Source organism: Vanacampus margaritifer, chromosome 9, assembly GCF_051991255.1.
Source record: "Vanacampus margaritifer isolate UIUO_Vmar chromosome 9, RoL_Vmar_1.0, whole genome shotgun sequence".
NCBI classification, from domain to species: domain Eukaryota; kingdom Metazoa; phylum Chordata; class Actinopteri; order Syngnathiformes; family Syngnathidae; genus Vanacampus; species Vanacampus margaritifer.
Window position 1 is genome coordinate 22368316 of NC_135440.1, and position 16109 is coordinate 22384424.

Genomic DNA, 16109 nt, shown 5'->3' on the forward strand with positions numbered 1-16109 from the left:
GAGTTAACTCACGATTAATCTGTTGTAAATGTACGCACATTTTTTTTTTTGGTAGGTTTTCATACTCTTGTTAACAAAAGTGGAAAAAAAATGTTAAACTAATTGATATAGTTCAAATAAATTTTTGACGTCTTTAGCCGTCAATAGCAGTGAATGAGTTAATTGTGTGGTTAGCTAGCTTGTTTTGTTAAGATGGCTAATTGTTAGCCACATTGCTTTGATTTGAATTGAAAATACTGCATGTGGCACAACCAACCATTAGCAATGACAAAGAATGAATATTTTATGTGCTTTTATAATAAATTAACTGTGCTTGGTCTGGTAAAAATCTTTCAATGACCCCAAAACATAAGTAATAACATTATGTGTACAGAATCAGGATGATTTAATGCTGCAATCCAATTCATTGTGATGCTCCTTCTGGTGTGCCAGCCTTGGCCACCAGGAGGCAGTATCATACAGTCATGCAGACACAAACAAAGAAGAATCGTACTATAATATTATTAGCCACCCCTTTTGTGAGAAGGTGTTATTAGACAGTTGACACAAATATGACCAAAAAGTGATTAAAAAAAAGATGCAAACTCCTCTTTAAGTAGCTTTAATAGCGTAATATATTGTCGACCCCCCCCCCCCCTTCCAGTCCATCATGCAATCAATCACTCTATTGTTTTTCTGTCTCATTTTACCCTTCACTTCCCAACTATAACCTACTCACAATGAAGTTTCATCATCCCTGAAGGGTTACAAGTAATACAAATATTAACATTGCTGTTTCTATTTTAAGCTGCAACAAGTGCATGCCAAGAGAACGCACACACACACACACGTCGAGAAGCCATGCATATTCATGTCCTCCCTGTAGGCATTCATTACTAATCCTGTTGGAATGCGAGTGTGTGTGTGTGTGTGTGTGTGTGTGTGTCAAGCTGGGAAGATGTACACAGACATACATGAGTCTTTACATTGGCAATTAAAATTTTCCATGTTTAATCTCACATGGGACGCACGTGGACACGAGGTTAAAAGTAATCATGTATAAGAAGAAGGGTTGACAAACAGACGAACCATGGATGTGATGGATGTACAGTAGTCTTTTCTTATTTGGAATAAAGCAGTACAGAATTTTTGCTCCTGAGATCTGATAAAGTCAAAGCTGCCAAACTAGAGAAAATCACTTCCTTAACTCATTCACTGCCATTGACTGCTATAGACATCAAAACATAAATACATGTAAACCGAGAGTATAACGCACAGGCATATAGTTTTTATCCTCTGCGAAGAATGAGCAATATTACTGCAGCTTACTGAGGATCTGAGAACGGCTTCATGTATAGCCATAAATCTATATTCTACTGCCCCCAGGTGGCTAAGGTTCACATACCAGAAGGCGCAGCACTATTTTTCTTTTGAATTTATTTTTATATTAAGGGGTGTCAGGCGATTAATTTTTCTAAAATCATAATTTATCGCATGACTTTATTAGTTAATTCACGATTAATGGCAAATTTTATATTTGTTCTAAATGAACATAAAAAAAAAAAATTAAGTTTTTATACTCTTGTTAACATAAAAGTGGGAAAATTTGTTATAGAAATACGGCTGCATCTTTTAGTTATTGATTTAGTTATTTCATATTAATTCATAAATTTGAGTTAAAAATAAAAAGTAAACTACTGTAAAAAACGAGTGCGATATTGATTTGTGTTGGTTATTTATCTGCCACTAGATGGCATTTGTAAAACATTGGTGACAGCTCAGTGCATTTTTCTTTTCATATTGAGAGCTATCTGATCTTTACCATCAAGTAACTTGTGGAAACTCTGCACATTTTTAAAATTGTAAAACACAACTTGAACCCAGTCTCCACAAATATATGCATTATTATTACATTTATTACTGCTAAATTTTGATAAGGACGTGTCTGCTGCGTTGTGACTGGAATTCCCACATTAAAGGCTTTGTTATTAATCGCGTATTAAAGGAATTTTAAATTAACTCCAAAGTAATACACTAATTTTGACACCCCTAATAATATTTAATTGTGTTAATTTATGTTTTTATAAATTATATGATAGAGTCCTGTTTTTTTTGTTTATGTACTTTTGTACTGAAACATTTTTTTGTGGACGATTTTCAATGTCCCACCTGAAATGTCATATAAATACTCAAATCCTTTATTAGCATTAAACTGGAATTTTGCGCTCGGCCCTGCCGTGTAAATCTAGCCTAAGCGTACATGCGTGCCCATAATGATGACACTGGGGCCAAATCCCGCAGTCATGTTCACGCGTCCTCTTCCTCTCCCGGCTAACCCAGAGGTGTCGGACTTCATCCTCTGCCTTCCCGCCGGAGGTGATATCGCCCGGTTTGATAAATGATGAATTCCTGAAGGATGGCTCGGAGTCAGTCAGTCAGTCAGCAGACAGAAAATAGCTCCAAGCTCACATGACGAATGGCCCGTCCCCCCCCCAACCCACCCCCATTTTGACCCGGGGGAAAGATAGAGGGCCTGCCGTGCTGTTTTTGTCCCTCTATCTCTTCTTCTCTTTTAAACAACACAAGCGGCTGTCACTAATGCTCACAATTACCACGTCCGCCCACCAGATGAGTACATTTTCAGGGGACAGATTTAATTCCTTTAACATACGGCTGAATTGATTGTTACTTTCGGAATCATTAATTAAAAGACGGGACGTTTCCTGGCAAGCTGCGCGCTGATGGAGAGCAGATCATTAGAAGGCCTGTGGGTCCTTTTAATATACTCTTGTCGACAGTGCGCAATTCAGCAGCGGCTTGAGTAGGAGGACCCGGATCGCAAATCAACACAGCTGACCTGTAATTTGTGATCAGCTGCACTAAAAAAAATAAACGATGGGTTTTATATTACCTTTTAAGACCATGATGTCTCTAAGGGTGCAAGGACACCTTAGAACGGTGAAGAATCCTATCATAATCCGAGTGCCTCCAACAGCCTTTAGAATTTTAAAAAAAATTCCATTTTGGAGGAATAAAGTAGAAATGCTATCATAATGAATTCATATTTTGTTCCACTGTAGTCATATTTGTGAATGAAATATGATGAATCAGAATTCTCAGAATCTGTTTGCTTGCACTGCGCTCAAATCACGTTACACCACCAGCACCACAACTTTGACCTGCTTTTAGCTGGTCTATAACGTAGACTACTTTTGGTCACCAAATTGCCAAATGCGCCGAGGAATAGAAAACGGCGAAACGCCCGTCGAGGCATAGCGGGGTCTACCATGTTCACAAAATTGCAGATTGTTACGCTAAGCACGAAAATAGGTCCCGTTGAGAATAATAATAAAAAATAAATTTATAAATAATAAAAAAAATTTGCAATACCGTCAATAATTAAGTTGAAATTTATAAGACAACAGTCATGATAAGATTTAAAAGTAAAATGTTTATATGTTTATTAAGGGACTCGAGGAAAAAAAAAAAAAGACATTGTCCAAAAAAAAAAAAAAAAAAAAGACATTGTCCAAAAAAAAAAAAAAAAAAAAAAAAAAAAAAAAAAAAAAAAAAAAAGACTTAACACTTGAAATAATATTTTTATGCCTTTTGTTTTGAAATGAGTCACTTTTGTGTGCTGACAGTCAGTAGATTATTGCAGCAGGTCTGACTGACTCTCCCCCCCCCCCCTTTATCATATTTAACTCCATATACGTACTATACTTTTTAGTAGAGACGTATTGTTTGGAGAATATCAATGCATCGCTATCTTTAATATGCTTCACCCACACGCGTGAGGAACTACTGTGCTTCCCGTTTCCCCGGGGGGAAGATGCATCCAGGAAGAGGGACGATAGCTGGTGCGAAGAGAGGAATGAATGGGAGAGGAGATTTGAACTGTTCCTTTAATTGATATTTATGGGGAATGTGAGGTGATTCACCAAGGGACAAACTGACTGAAATTTACAGTTGTTTGTTTATATTCATCTTAACCCTATAAAGCCATACGTATCATATTAAATACAAGACATTTTGAGCCTTCTAGCTCATGAGTAAAATATTTTTTTCCCCCCATTAACTCATTCACTGCCATTGACTGCTATGAACGTCAAAAATTCATTTAACTATTTCTATGAGTTAAACATTTTTTCCACTTTCTTTTTAAACAATAGTATGAAAACCTATAATTGTTTTTATTGTACATTTAGAACAGATATGAAATTTGTGATTAATTGCGAGTTAACTAGTGAAGTCATGCAATTAATTACGATTAAAACCTTTAATCGCCTGACGCCCCGAATTTTGTAATAATCCTTTCTTCTTTAAAAAAATAAAATAAAATGATTCACTGCCATTGACTGCTATAAACGTCAAAAATTCATTTAAACTATTATTAGTTTAACATTTTTACCCCCTTTTGTTAACAAGACTATGAAAACCTAGAATTTTTTTATTGTACATTTAGAACAGATGTAAAATGTGTGATTAATCGTGAGTTCACCAGTGAAGTAATGTGATTAATAACAATTATTAATTGTAATCGCCTCTTGCTCCTAACTTTTTAAATGAATTTATGGCAGTAAATGAGTTAAAACCCTGATGTATATGATCTGACACATGCAGTGCGCAGATAATCCATTAGAGGGCAGTATCACCCAGCTGATGGTATTTCAAGCAAGATGGCCCCAATTGAGAAAGGAGAGACACTTACACTTTTTAATAGTGGGAATTTTGGAAATACTAATGTTTGATATGTATGTCTTTTATTTATATTTTTGAAAGTTATAAATGTACGAATTTGAAGCATTGTGACCGGATGTATCAAATATGACACGAATCAAAAGTCATGTGTGGAAGTTTATTTATCAATTTTTGTTCAAAAGGACCAATAATACTATTACAAAGAATCATAATTTTCTCTCATATATTTCACGGTTCAGGCTTTATAGGGTTAAGGAATAAGGCACAATTGGAAAAAATAAAAACTAACAGTGATACAGTTATATTTTAGCCTGAATCTCATTATCCGTTTGCCCGTCTTCTGTGAGGTACGCGGAGCAGTTATGCCTGCCGAGTCGCTCCCAGGGCCATGTTAGCTCAATAGCAATGATCACCCTTCTCCAAATCAATTAGGCCCCTATTCCACCCCTCTCCCCCCACTTGTAAGTATTGACACTTTGATAGATCGCATAACTTCAGGGCAGCGCGTGTAATTTAACAAAAAGGAGCTCGGCAGGAGCGACTCAGCATTACAAATGGCTCCATTTTCAGAGCCCGAGTTGTGGAAGTAACACAGAAGACGACTTCACCTTGAGAAGGTGTACATAAAAGTCAGCTCCTCGTTGTAAAATTGAAGATAAGGCATGCGGCTCTGAGTACAAACAAAAGAGGAAAGTGTCAATAGATTTCATGGAATCCCTGAGGGGGAAAACAGCTCTGGGAAAAAAACCTATGAGAGACTTGAGGTGGTCAGATTGCATCTTCAACCAGCATTGATTTCCTGGGTTAGTGGCTAACCACCATCTAATGTCTGCACCCTGATTAAATAGCAGTAAGGTAGTTGGAATCCACTGCTAACTCACATCATCTGATTTCATTATAAATGATAAAATGCTGCTCAAGTGTTTTTAAGGAAACACCTTTACAAGGGAAAAGCAGCAAGATGCGATAAACAGGGCCTGGCGTCACTTTTTTTTCCATGGCCAGTCTTCAAAATCATCAAATTTTGATGCTCTGTGTTTGCATGTGCTAAAGATGTCCAAAGTGCGGCCCAGGGGCCATTTGAGGTCTGCCTCCCATTTTAAAGCGGCCCGCGGCATATATTAAAAATAACTTTTGACATGGACCGCAATGCTATTTAAAAAAAAAATATATATTTAAGCGTTGGGGCTATGGGGGGCAGCATGTCGAAAAATTGGGGGGACTACTACTTACTAATAAACTTTTATAGATCTACAATACAAAGACTAGGGGTGTAAAAATGAGTGCATTAATATTGGGCTAATTTAAAGTTGTTTTAACGCCACTCATCTTAACACTCAATTAATGCCTGCCCCTTGCTCTGTGCTGGCATCAATGTCCAACATTAAATGCTTTTGCCATCTACTGGCAGAAAAATGACCTCAACTATGCAATTACTATATCAAAACTAAAATATACCACCATATTTGTATTAGGTTAACATTGTTCCACTCTAATGTTAACAAGAGTATGAAAAATGGGGGGGTGGGGGTATTTTATTTTATTGGACATTTAGAACAGATATAAAATGTAAGATTAATTTGCGATTAATTATTTACGTCAAACGATTAAAAATGTAATCACCTGACACCCCTAACAAAGACATAAATAAATTTAGAGCATATTCCGTCTCATCTATCTGAATCGTAACAAAAAACAGTTTAGTACCTTTCCTCCAGCCCCAAAATATCTATGAGGTCAATGCAACAGGCTTTAAAAGATACCAAACACAGCCTCCCATTTTAAATGATCCGATAGCTCCAGAGCTATTTTCTTTCAAGAGATACCAGAAGAAGCGGGCTTGCACCAGACATTAGTTTCCAGCTCAGGTTGTGCTGAACACTCAGATAATAAAAAAAAAAAAAGAGAAAAAAAAAAACGACGCAATAAGGAGGTTTTCACTTCCAGGAGGGTGTAAAAGGATAGCTGGGGGGAGGGGAGTCTGGCGCGGATTTGGCGGTGGGTGGGGGCAACCCATCCAAGGCTGACTAATCAGACTGCGCAGGGGAGAGTATTAAGACAGACGTGTTGAGGGGAAATGTGACACCTGGAAATTACACAATGTAATGGAATCAGCCAAGTGGTAAATGTAGCTTTTAAATAGGTTTTGTGTTCACCATTAACTTTCCAGACACTGATTGGTCGTGACAGCGAGGGATGGTCAGCACGTAGCCCCCGCCGCCTCCTCGACAGTCGAGCCTCGACTGCAATTACACACGCGCAGATTTCCACAACTTTAGAGGACTTTTTTTTTTTTCAACTTACTGAACATTTGTCATCATTTCTCACCTTGTACAAAAATGTGGCATGACAGACTTCTTTTACATAATAGTGATATTGTGGAAACAAGGGACTCACAAACTGTGGTGCGTAAAGAGTATCCTACTGAGAGGTGAACATTTGCAACGCTTACAAATGTTGATTTCACGTCAGGGTTCGTTCAATATCAAGGAAATTTCAAGAAATACCATTAAGAATGTTTAGAGAATTATTAAGACTGGTTAGAAAACGGCCTTGAACGAACCCTGACAAGAAATCAACATTCGTTAGCAATACCAAATATTCGCTCCTCAGTGAGATATCGGCTGGACGCAAATTTTGAACATGTTCAAAATCTCCTTGTGACAAGAAAGACCATTAAGACTGTTTAGCGAATTATTAAGACTGGTTAGAAAACTGCCTTGAACGAACCATGACAAAAAAAAAAAAAAATCAACATTCGTTAGCGTCGCAAATATTCGCTCCTCAGTGGGATATGGGCTTGACGCAAATTTTTAACATGTTCAAAATCTCATTGTGACAAGAAAGACCATTAAGACTGTTTAGAGAATTATTAAGACTAGTTTGAAAACAGCCTTGAACGAACCCTGACAAGAAATCAACATTCATTAGCAATACCAAATATTCGCTCCTCAGTGAGATATCGGCTTGACGCAAATTTTGAACATGTTCAAAATCTCCTTGTGACAAGAAAGACCATTAAGACTGTTTAGCGAATTATTAAGACTGGTTAGAAAACGGCCTTGAATGAACCGTGACAAAAAAAAAAAACAAAAAAAAAAAAGTCAACATTCGTTAGTGTCGCAAATATTCGCTCCTCAGTGGGATATGGGCTTGACGCAAATTTTGAACATGTTGAAAATCTCATTGCGACAAGAAAGACCATCAAGACTGTTCAGAGAACATTTAGGAAATGAGATCTTGAACAAACCCTGACAAATCTTGATAGAAAATCAACAGTCGCTAGCATTATCCCTCAGTGGGATACGGGATTAAGCTAAATCAGTTCCATCTTTCCATTAGCTTTAATTAGAGTCAAAAGTGGATTTGAGTGCACTGACTGATAAGTCAAGTGCCGTAAATTTGTAGGGAGAACAAGCAAACGCCACACAGGAATCTCAGATCTTACAACTGTGATGTGCAGTCCACTCAGATTCAGATCTATACATATGCTATCACACGCATGGCCTTGATGCTACAACTACTGAATGAATGTAGGCTATCACCCTCGGTGAGTCATTCAAGCAACAGTACGATGAACCCAAGCGTGCATTATAAATTAAAAAAAAAAAAAAAAAAAAAAAAAAAGCATGACTGTTGACATGAGCAGTCAGTGGGCCGTTGCGAGACGACATCGGTTCGCATTAACGATCGCGGGCCAACTGCCGCTGCCATCACGGTGAAAGCAGTTTTGCTGAAGCAAGGGAGATGTCGGTCCGCGGGGACGTCAAGTGGACGGAGCTGAACGGCTCCGACGTGACGATGTCAGTCAAGGCTTTAAGAGGGCCGCCAACGAGTGAACTAAAACGGCGTTGAGAGTTCAGCAGGTGAGTGTAGAACAAAATAGAAAACCTCAATATCATATGGTCACTCGTAGTAGCACTATTTGATTATTAGCTACCACTAGTTACACCTACAGTGTGTCAGTCGAATAAACCAATTGGGGTATAAAAATACCACGATTCTGCCAGAAATCAGAAATTAGTGCATGACTTGATTTTTGTTGCATTCAGCTCAAATCTGCTCTAATGTTAGTTTTTGGTCAAGAGTACACGCTAACTGTGTTAGCTGTTATGCTAACACTGCTAGGTAAGAGGATTGCATTGCCTTAAATGACAATTATATCTGAAAACATTGGAAAATATGAAATATAGGAGAATGGAGTTCAGATTTCTGGGCTAAAACAAAAAATTATTTACCGGTAACATTTGAACCCAGGTGCTAAAAGTAGTAGTCTCAGGTTCGATCCTAAGCCCCCGTGACCATGCCAAAGTGTCCTTGAGCTCGATACTGAAAATGTTTGAAAGCGAATATTTGGCCAGCTAACGCTACAATGATATGTTTGGATGAGATAAGTAAATATTGCTATGGAAACATATGATTAAGATAAGGCGCTAAAACTCCTCTTACCATTTTAGTCAAATAAGATTTTGTATTTGTTGGACTATGACCTGTTTTACAGCAAGCACATTGAGCAACCTGTTTGAGTTAAGTCATTCGGTGGCTAATGTCAATACGAATAGGTGCAAGTCAGACTTTTAACAAAAAAATAAAATAAAAATTGAAACCAAAACTCATTTTATCTGTTATATTTGGTATAAATTGGTCATCAAGAGGGATGAACAAGAGAAGAGCTTTAAATAATACTTAGGAATCACTTTGTCCGCAGCTATTTATATGTCGCCTCTGGAAAACTGTAATCCACACAAAAGCTACATGATTCTGTATTTTGTTCATGAACTATTTGAAATTTAATGGAGGCGGTTCCGTAAATGTCGCCGAAATCTGGACTGCAGTAACTTTCATCTTTGATTAACTTAAGTCCCTATTCTTAGGTGGATGTAACCTTTAAATTCCTCACTTTTTTTTTCTTGCTTCAGCCTGAAACGTACAAAAATAGGATCATATTAGAAGTCCAGGCTGTGTAAGTGTCATGTTGATTCTGGTGGGCAACGGTAACCAAGGAGGCGTCGAGCTTTTAGCGAAGGTCAACTGCGAGCCAAGAAAGGCACGACCTCCATCCCGTGGTGGCGCTTTTTATTGATGGGATGGTTGCTCTCAGCGGGTGGCAAAAATCTCAATCCCACTACCTCTGTCTCTTAATCTGCAGCATCCCTCTGCGTCTGCGGCCTTTTGTCGCTTTGAAGATGCAGTCTGCCGGGCCATGTGAAGCCATTGTAGATAAATCCTCAATCCGTTATCAGCGTGTCTGTTGACTATCGCCGCTCGCCATCTGTCCTCGCCGATAAGACCCGCCTTGCGTTGGGGCTTTGGAGATTGTTCACAGGGAGGCGGACGATACCGACTGGTGAGAAACGGGCGCCGTGATGAACCATGTCTCATTAAAGATAAAGTGTGCTAAATGTTGAGCCTAACGGAATTTCTACTTGTTCAGCCATGAGCATGTACTCAACATGACTAATCGAGGTACAGAAAGTAGAAACCCTGCTACAGTTTGGCTTTAGCCCCTTGCGCTAGCTAGCTAGCTCCCTAGCAGCTAACAGAGCACCCGGGGAGCTAGCTAGCGAGCTTGCTAGCTAGCACCTGGGGCGAAAGCAGCGTCAGAGGACGCTATGCTACTCCCGTTCTGTAATTGTAGGAGATGGATGGATGCATTACTTAAAAGTTGTACAACCACATTTTTTTTTCCCCTGGCCACTGGATTATTTGTTTCATTGTATTAATCTATTTTTTGAAATTCATTTTATTGTGTACTTTATGCAAAATGACTTTTAGGAGCAAATGAAAAAAAGAAATTGCCATTAAAGCAACACTAAATGATTTTTGAACCAGGAATACAAAATATAATGCTTAGCTTGTTAGGCTAACTAGCTTCCCACTGATTTGCTGCAATATGTTTGAGTCAGTGATAAAAAAATAAAAATAAAATAATATATACGTACTTATGAATGTATCAGATACCCGTCGTCTTAATTTATCATTTGAAGAAGGTTTTATTTCTTTGAATTGATTAACATTGGACTGAATAACTTCTGGTTATACTTGTTTGGCAATTCTTGATGTTAAAATGTTACTGATAGGAGAGAAATTCATTTTTTATACAGCTAGTTTGTGGGTGTCAAAGCAAAAGTTAAAACCCTCAATAGGTTTACAAAAAAAGTTTTTTAAAATTATATAGGTGGATTACCACGGGCAAAAACACTACTGATACTAATCATCAATCTGAATTATTGATAGATGATTTCTTCAGTTTGAGAAAAAGCAGATAATGAAATGAGAAAAGCCTGGATACGATTAATGATTAAATAATTTGTCCCAGATTTTGTTGTTTGCAAAAAAACACTATGCAGCCAAACTAAATGTCTTGTACGGAAAGTCGTAGCTTTCTTATTTGGTTTGTTCTCCTATCAAAACTGTAGTCAACAGTCATGATATGAGAGCAGGACTGCTGTAAAGGAGTACGTTTACTCTTAGTTTCAGTGGTGTCACAACGACGTTGAGTGATGAACAACAATTGATATTCAAAGCAGGTCTGATTCCATCTCAAGTTTTATCTGTACTGTGCAAGATATCATATTGGTGACAAAATCTCTCCTGTGGTGGGGCTTCAGTGCCTACAGTAATTGGTGTTTGACATCAGTCGACTCATTTCCCACCCCCTCACTCCGTCAACAAAGGCCCCGTTTCACTCGCACCCGCCCAACGCCAGGCAAGTCGGTGCTCCACTGTTCTCTGGCAGTAATGAGCCATTATGTCATCCCACAGCAGTCAAATGCACGCGTTAAAAGAACGGGATCCACAGCGGCGAATAGCTAAGCTGAACACGGCCTTAACTCTAGAGTGCTAAGCTCCCGGACACAGTATTGGCCATACAGCAACTTAAATTTAGTTTCATGAATACAACAACAGTGCTTTAATACGGAAGAAGTAGTTGGAAACTATTTTCATAAAATGAGTATTGGGGTTTGCGGCATGTGAATATAATCAATCATTTTCCCATCATTCCAAATGTCAATTCAATTAGATACTGATGCTAGTCAGCTTTCTCAATTACAGTTTGGTCGAACGAAAATGCTGATGAAAAACGTCCAATTTACAAAGTTGTGGCCAATGCCGAGAGGCAGTGTAAAGTCACACAAAAACAACAAACCAAAACATGAGCCTTGACATAACTTAAACCTGATCCTAAACATACCTTTAGTCCCAAACCCACCCACGATCCTGACCGAACCTTAAACCCAGCCATGAAACTCAAACCCTCTTTTATTTAACTCTCATCCCCAAACTTAACTCCAACTCTAGTCCTGACAATAACCCTTTACTTCTTACACTTTGCTTAGGGTCCTAAGCCTTTACTTTAACCCTAAATCCAAAACTTAATCCCAACTCTAAACCTAAGATGCGCTCTAACTATAAGCAGACTTTAACCCTGTACCATGCAAACTAAGTCTACCTCTAAAGCAAGCCCCTTATCCCTACCCTTAACCCCTAACACAAGACTAGTTCTAACGGAAGCCCAAACCCCTTACCCCAAACTTTGTTCCTCCCTTTACCCCTAATAATAACCTTATTCTTAACTCAAATCCCTGACCTCATACCTATCATCAAATTCAAAACTCCAACTTATTATTATTTTTTTTCCTTCTTCTGGAGAGCTCAGTATTGTTCATTCGGTAATTTTACCGATTTGACATGTCATCATCATTGCTCTTTTTTTTTTAATTATTATTATTTTGTATGTGGGTGAGTATGTATTCATTAGTTCACCTAAAACCTACTAGAAAATCCCATACCGTTCACCTAAACCGAACACTTCCAGCCAGAGTCGTGAGGCCGTCAGGAGACCCGAGGAAGGACCAAAGAAAAGAAAGGAAAGTGAAATCTAGCACCGACCAGACACCACCCACCAACCGGAATCCTTCACCAACCGCAGAAACATCTAAATTCCAACAAATCAGGGAGACCTCAAGAGACCAAAGGAGAGACTGAGGAAAGGAAGGAAGGACAAAACTCCAACCCTAACAGTAACCGAGGCCTGACCATGATAAACCTACACTTAACCCCCTAACTCTGCTTCTAGCCCCGACCTTAACCCTACCATTAAACCCTTACACGTAACCCCTAAATCTATCCCTAAACATGACACCGAGCCCCCACCCCTAACTTTAACCCGAGCCCTGACCGAAACATTTTACCTTAAAACTATCACGATGCCAACCTCAACTTCAGACCCAATCCTCGGCGAACAACTAACTCTAAACCTTACGCTTAACCTCAATAACAGCATGAATCCCCAATCCTAACTAAGACTGGTTCTTGTTTTCTGTTCTTCTGACGCTCCACCTGTCACTGTTGTCTCAACCGTTGCAGAGGAAGTGACAGGTTTGTTAGCGTTGTTGTTTTGACTCTACCTAGAAACAAGGCATAGAACACAACAATACAACCTGCCGGGGAAAATAACAGCAGGCTGGTGATGAGCAGCAGGGAACCTAAAGCTCAGTCGATGCACATCTGTCTGGGAGGTTCGAAGAAAAGCGTGCTGCATTATTAATAATGTGCTACGCCGGGAAAGAAGCTGAAAGACGGTTCTGGCTTCTCAGGGTTTGTGCTCTACAGGGAGGGACTAGGAAGTCTGCGTATCTCAGGCTTCTTCTGTGTTGACCTTCAACTACTTCCACGTGTATTCCTGGCTCATTGTTCCCGCTGGTCTTTTACTTTTGCACTTTATTGCTGTTTTGCTGGGAGCAGCTCTGTCAAGTAACGCACTCGAGGCTATTTTAGCGCTCATTAGTTTAATTGGCAATAAACTGCTATTATTTTTGCAGCCGCAAACTAAACCTCGGAGCGATTCCAAATGCCGTCTCTGGGCGAGCAAATTAAAAGACTGTCAGCACCAGTTTTCCTGGATTTCCGCCTCTCCGTCCTGGCAAGCCGACCGGGGAGGCGTTAATTACAGCTGAGGGGGGTTAAGAAGTTCATCTTAAAAAGTTCTCGCACCGAAGGAGTCCATTTCGTCTCCTTTGCTCGTCATAATGAAACATTTGTGTGTGTGTGTTTTTTTCCCTCATTCGCTAAAATAAAATAAATAAATAATAAGCTCAATTGAACGCAAGTGGCCTTCTCCTCCTTATTCCCAGCTTGCATGAATTATTCATCTTACATGTACAGGTTGCAGTACGTGTAGCTAAAAAAGACAGATGATTGGGAGCGCCGCACATACATTAAGGACAGTAGAATGGAAATCACCACGGGCACTTTTACGGGACGGCGATATACAATAATCAGTTCTTTGTCATTGGAATTTTTTTGAATTCAGAAGTGCATTTGCACCCTGTGATTGGCTGACCACAGATCCAGGGTGTCCCCATGTCTCTTGCCAAAGTCAGCTATGATAGGCTGCAGGTCAGCTGAGACCCTGAGCAGGACAAAGGCATAGAAAATGGATGGCTGAAAGGGCATTCAAAAAAGGGCCTTACTAACTCTATCCATGCGCTGTCCGTCAGTCCTCATTCATCAGCAAAACGGGCGTCCTTCAGTGACGGACTGAGAGGGCCCTTTGTGACCCTATTAGGGACGATTACAATGACTAAAGTTTTTGTCATATGTACGCAAAACGGTTATGGGCTGTCCATCAGTGCCGGACTGACGGACAGCCCCATCACTACTGACGGACTGACTGTCGGACAGCCCCATCACTACTGACGGACTGACTGTCGGACAGCCCCATCACTACTGACGGACTGACTGTCGGACAGCCCCATCACTACTGACGGACTGACTGTCGGACAGCCCCATCACTACTGACGGACTGACTGTCGGACAGCCCCATCACTACTGACGGACTGACTGTCGGACAGCCCCATCACTACTGACGGACTGACTGTCGGACAGCCCCATCACTACTGACGGACTGACTGTCGGACAGCCCCATCACTACTGACGGACTGACTGTCGGACAGCCCCATCACTACTGACGGACTGACTGTCGGACAGCCCCATCACTACTGACGGACGGACAGACGGACAGCCCCATCACTACTGACGGACGGACAGACGGACAGCCCCATCACTACTGACGGACGGACAGACGGACAGCCCCATCACTACTGACGGACAGCCCATCACTACTGACGGAATTCCCACCTTTGGACAACACGATGCAAAAAAAAAAAGAAAAAAAAAAGACAAGGTCTCTGGTGATTTCCACTGTTAGCAAATGTGGGAATTGGGCTTTCAGTATCGGATGGAGGATCCTCACGCCAATCACGATAAAAACTAATTTCAGACCAGAATTGACCACAAGGTCTGGTTCAAGTCAGAGGTTGCACAGTTGGCCTCGAACGGGTTGTGTCGACCCCGCGGTTGGATGTTCGTGTATGTGCTTATTTCCCTTTCCAGGCTCCCGAGCATGTGTGAGTGTGTCTCGCAGGCAATGAGACCTTGGACACAGGAGTAATTGATTCAGAGAATCTTCGAATCAATTGGTGGACAGCTGGGGCCGAGGAGATTAGAAGTGAAGCACAGGCGGCCTGGAGTGTAGTCAGACAGGCCGCGGAGCAAACAGTAATCTCAGGATTATAGACCTGAGGGAGATGTACCTGTTTTCTCTCATTTTGCTCCCCCCTTGCGCCGCCGCCAGTGACAGTCTATCCAACACCAACCACTTTCCTTGCAAATCGCTGCAATCCTTCGTCCATCTTTAGGGGATTGAAAACAAAAAAAAACAAAAAACGCTGCTGAGATCAGGGCTAAGAAATCTACTCTGGTATGGCGGGAAAAGTCTTTTTAATACATTTGATTCCCTGCGTTTTCTTTTCAATAAAAGCTCATTGGAAAAGGGGGATTGTCTGCGGCGGTGCAGCTCAAAAGGGAACCACTTAACCTAATGAAGTAAATACGTTGACGTGTTCAAAGGTCATTTGTGTAATTGTTTCGCTCGGACTGATTGCAGACGAAAGCTGCAGACCTCGGCCCCCTTGGCTCCACCATTTCTCTTTGCTTGATAGTGTTACATCACTTGAGTAAATCTGTCATATTAATGGCACTAAAAGCGCCCCAAGGAGGAAGTAAGGAAGGTTTTATTTTTTTAAGAGCTTTCATACTAAAGTGGTGTCAAAACTAAAGCTCTGGGGCCATTTGTGGCCCATACATTCGTTTAGCGGCTTATGACATATCTTGAAAATATAGTATTCAGTTCAAAGAAATACTTAATAAAAAACACAAAGAGTGTCAATGTAGCCTCTTTTTTTGTATACAGATCGCTTAGGAAAACGTTTAGACAGCCCTACAATAAACCCACTTCTTACATTCTGTTGAGCTGTCTCGGAGTTCACGACCAGTTGAAAGTGACATTTTTGAGGTCATTTGAAGGACATACTGCATTTAAAAAAAAAACAAAAAAAAAAAAACGCATTTTAGCAAACCCAGCA

At 40.2% G+C, this 16109-nt stretch overlaps 1 protein-coding gene across 2 annotated transcripts in view; it reads right to left on the minus strand.

The window, feature by feature from the left end:
• zc3h12aa (zinc finger CCCH-type containing 12Aa) overlaps positions 1-16109 on the minus strand; it is a 111567-nt gene that overhangs the window by 88522 nt on the left and 6936 nt on the right. Inside the window, exon 3 of one of the 2 annotated variants that reach the window (XM_077576357.1) lies at positions 15279-15377. The exons of the other annotated variant lie outside the window; for it this stretch is intronic. Within the exon in view, the coding sequence (XP_077432483.1) occupies positions 15279-15377 (99 nt within the window). The remainder of the gene's footprint in view (positions 1-15278; positions 15378-16109) is intronic. 2 annotated transcript variants of the gene reach the window in all.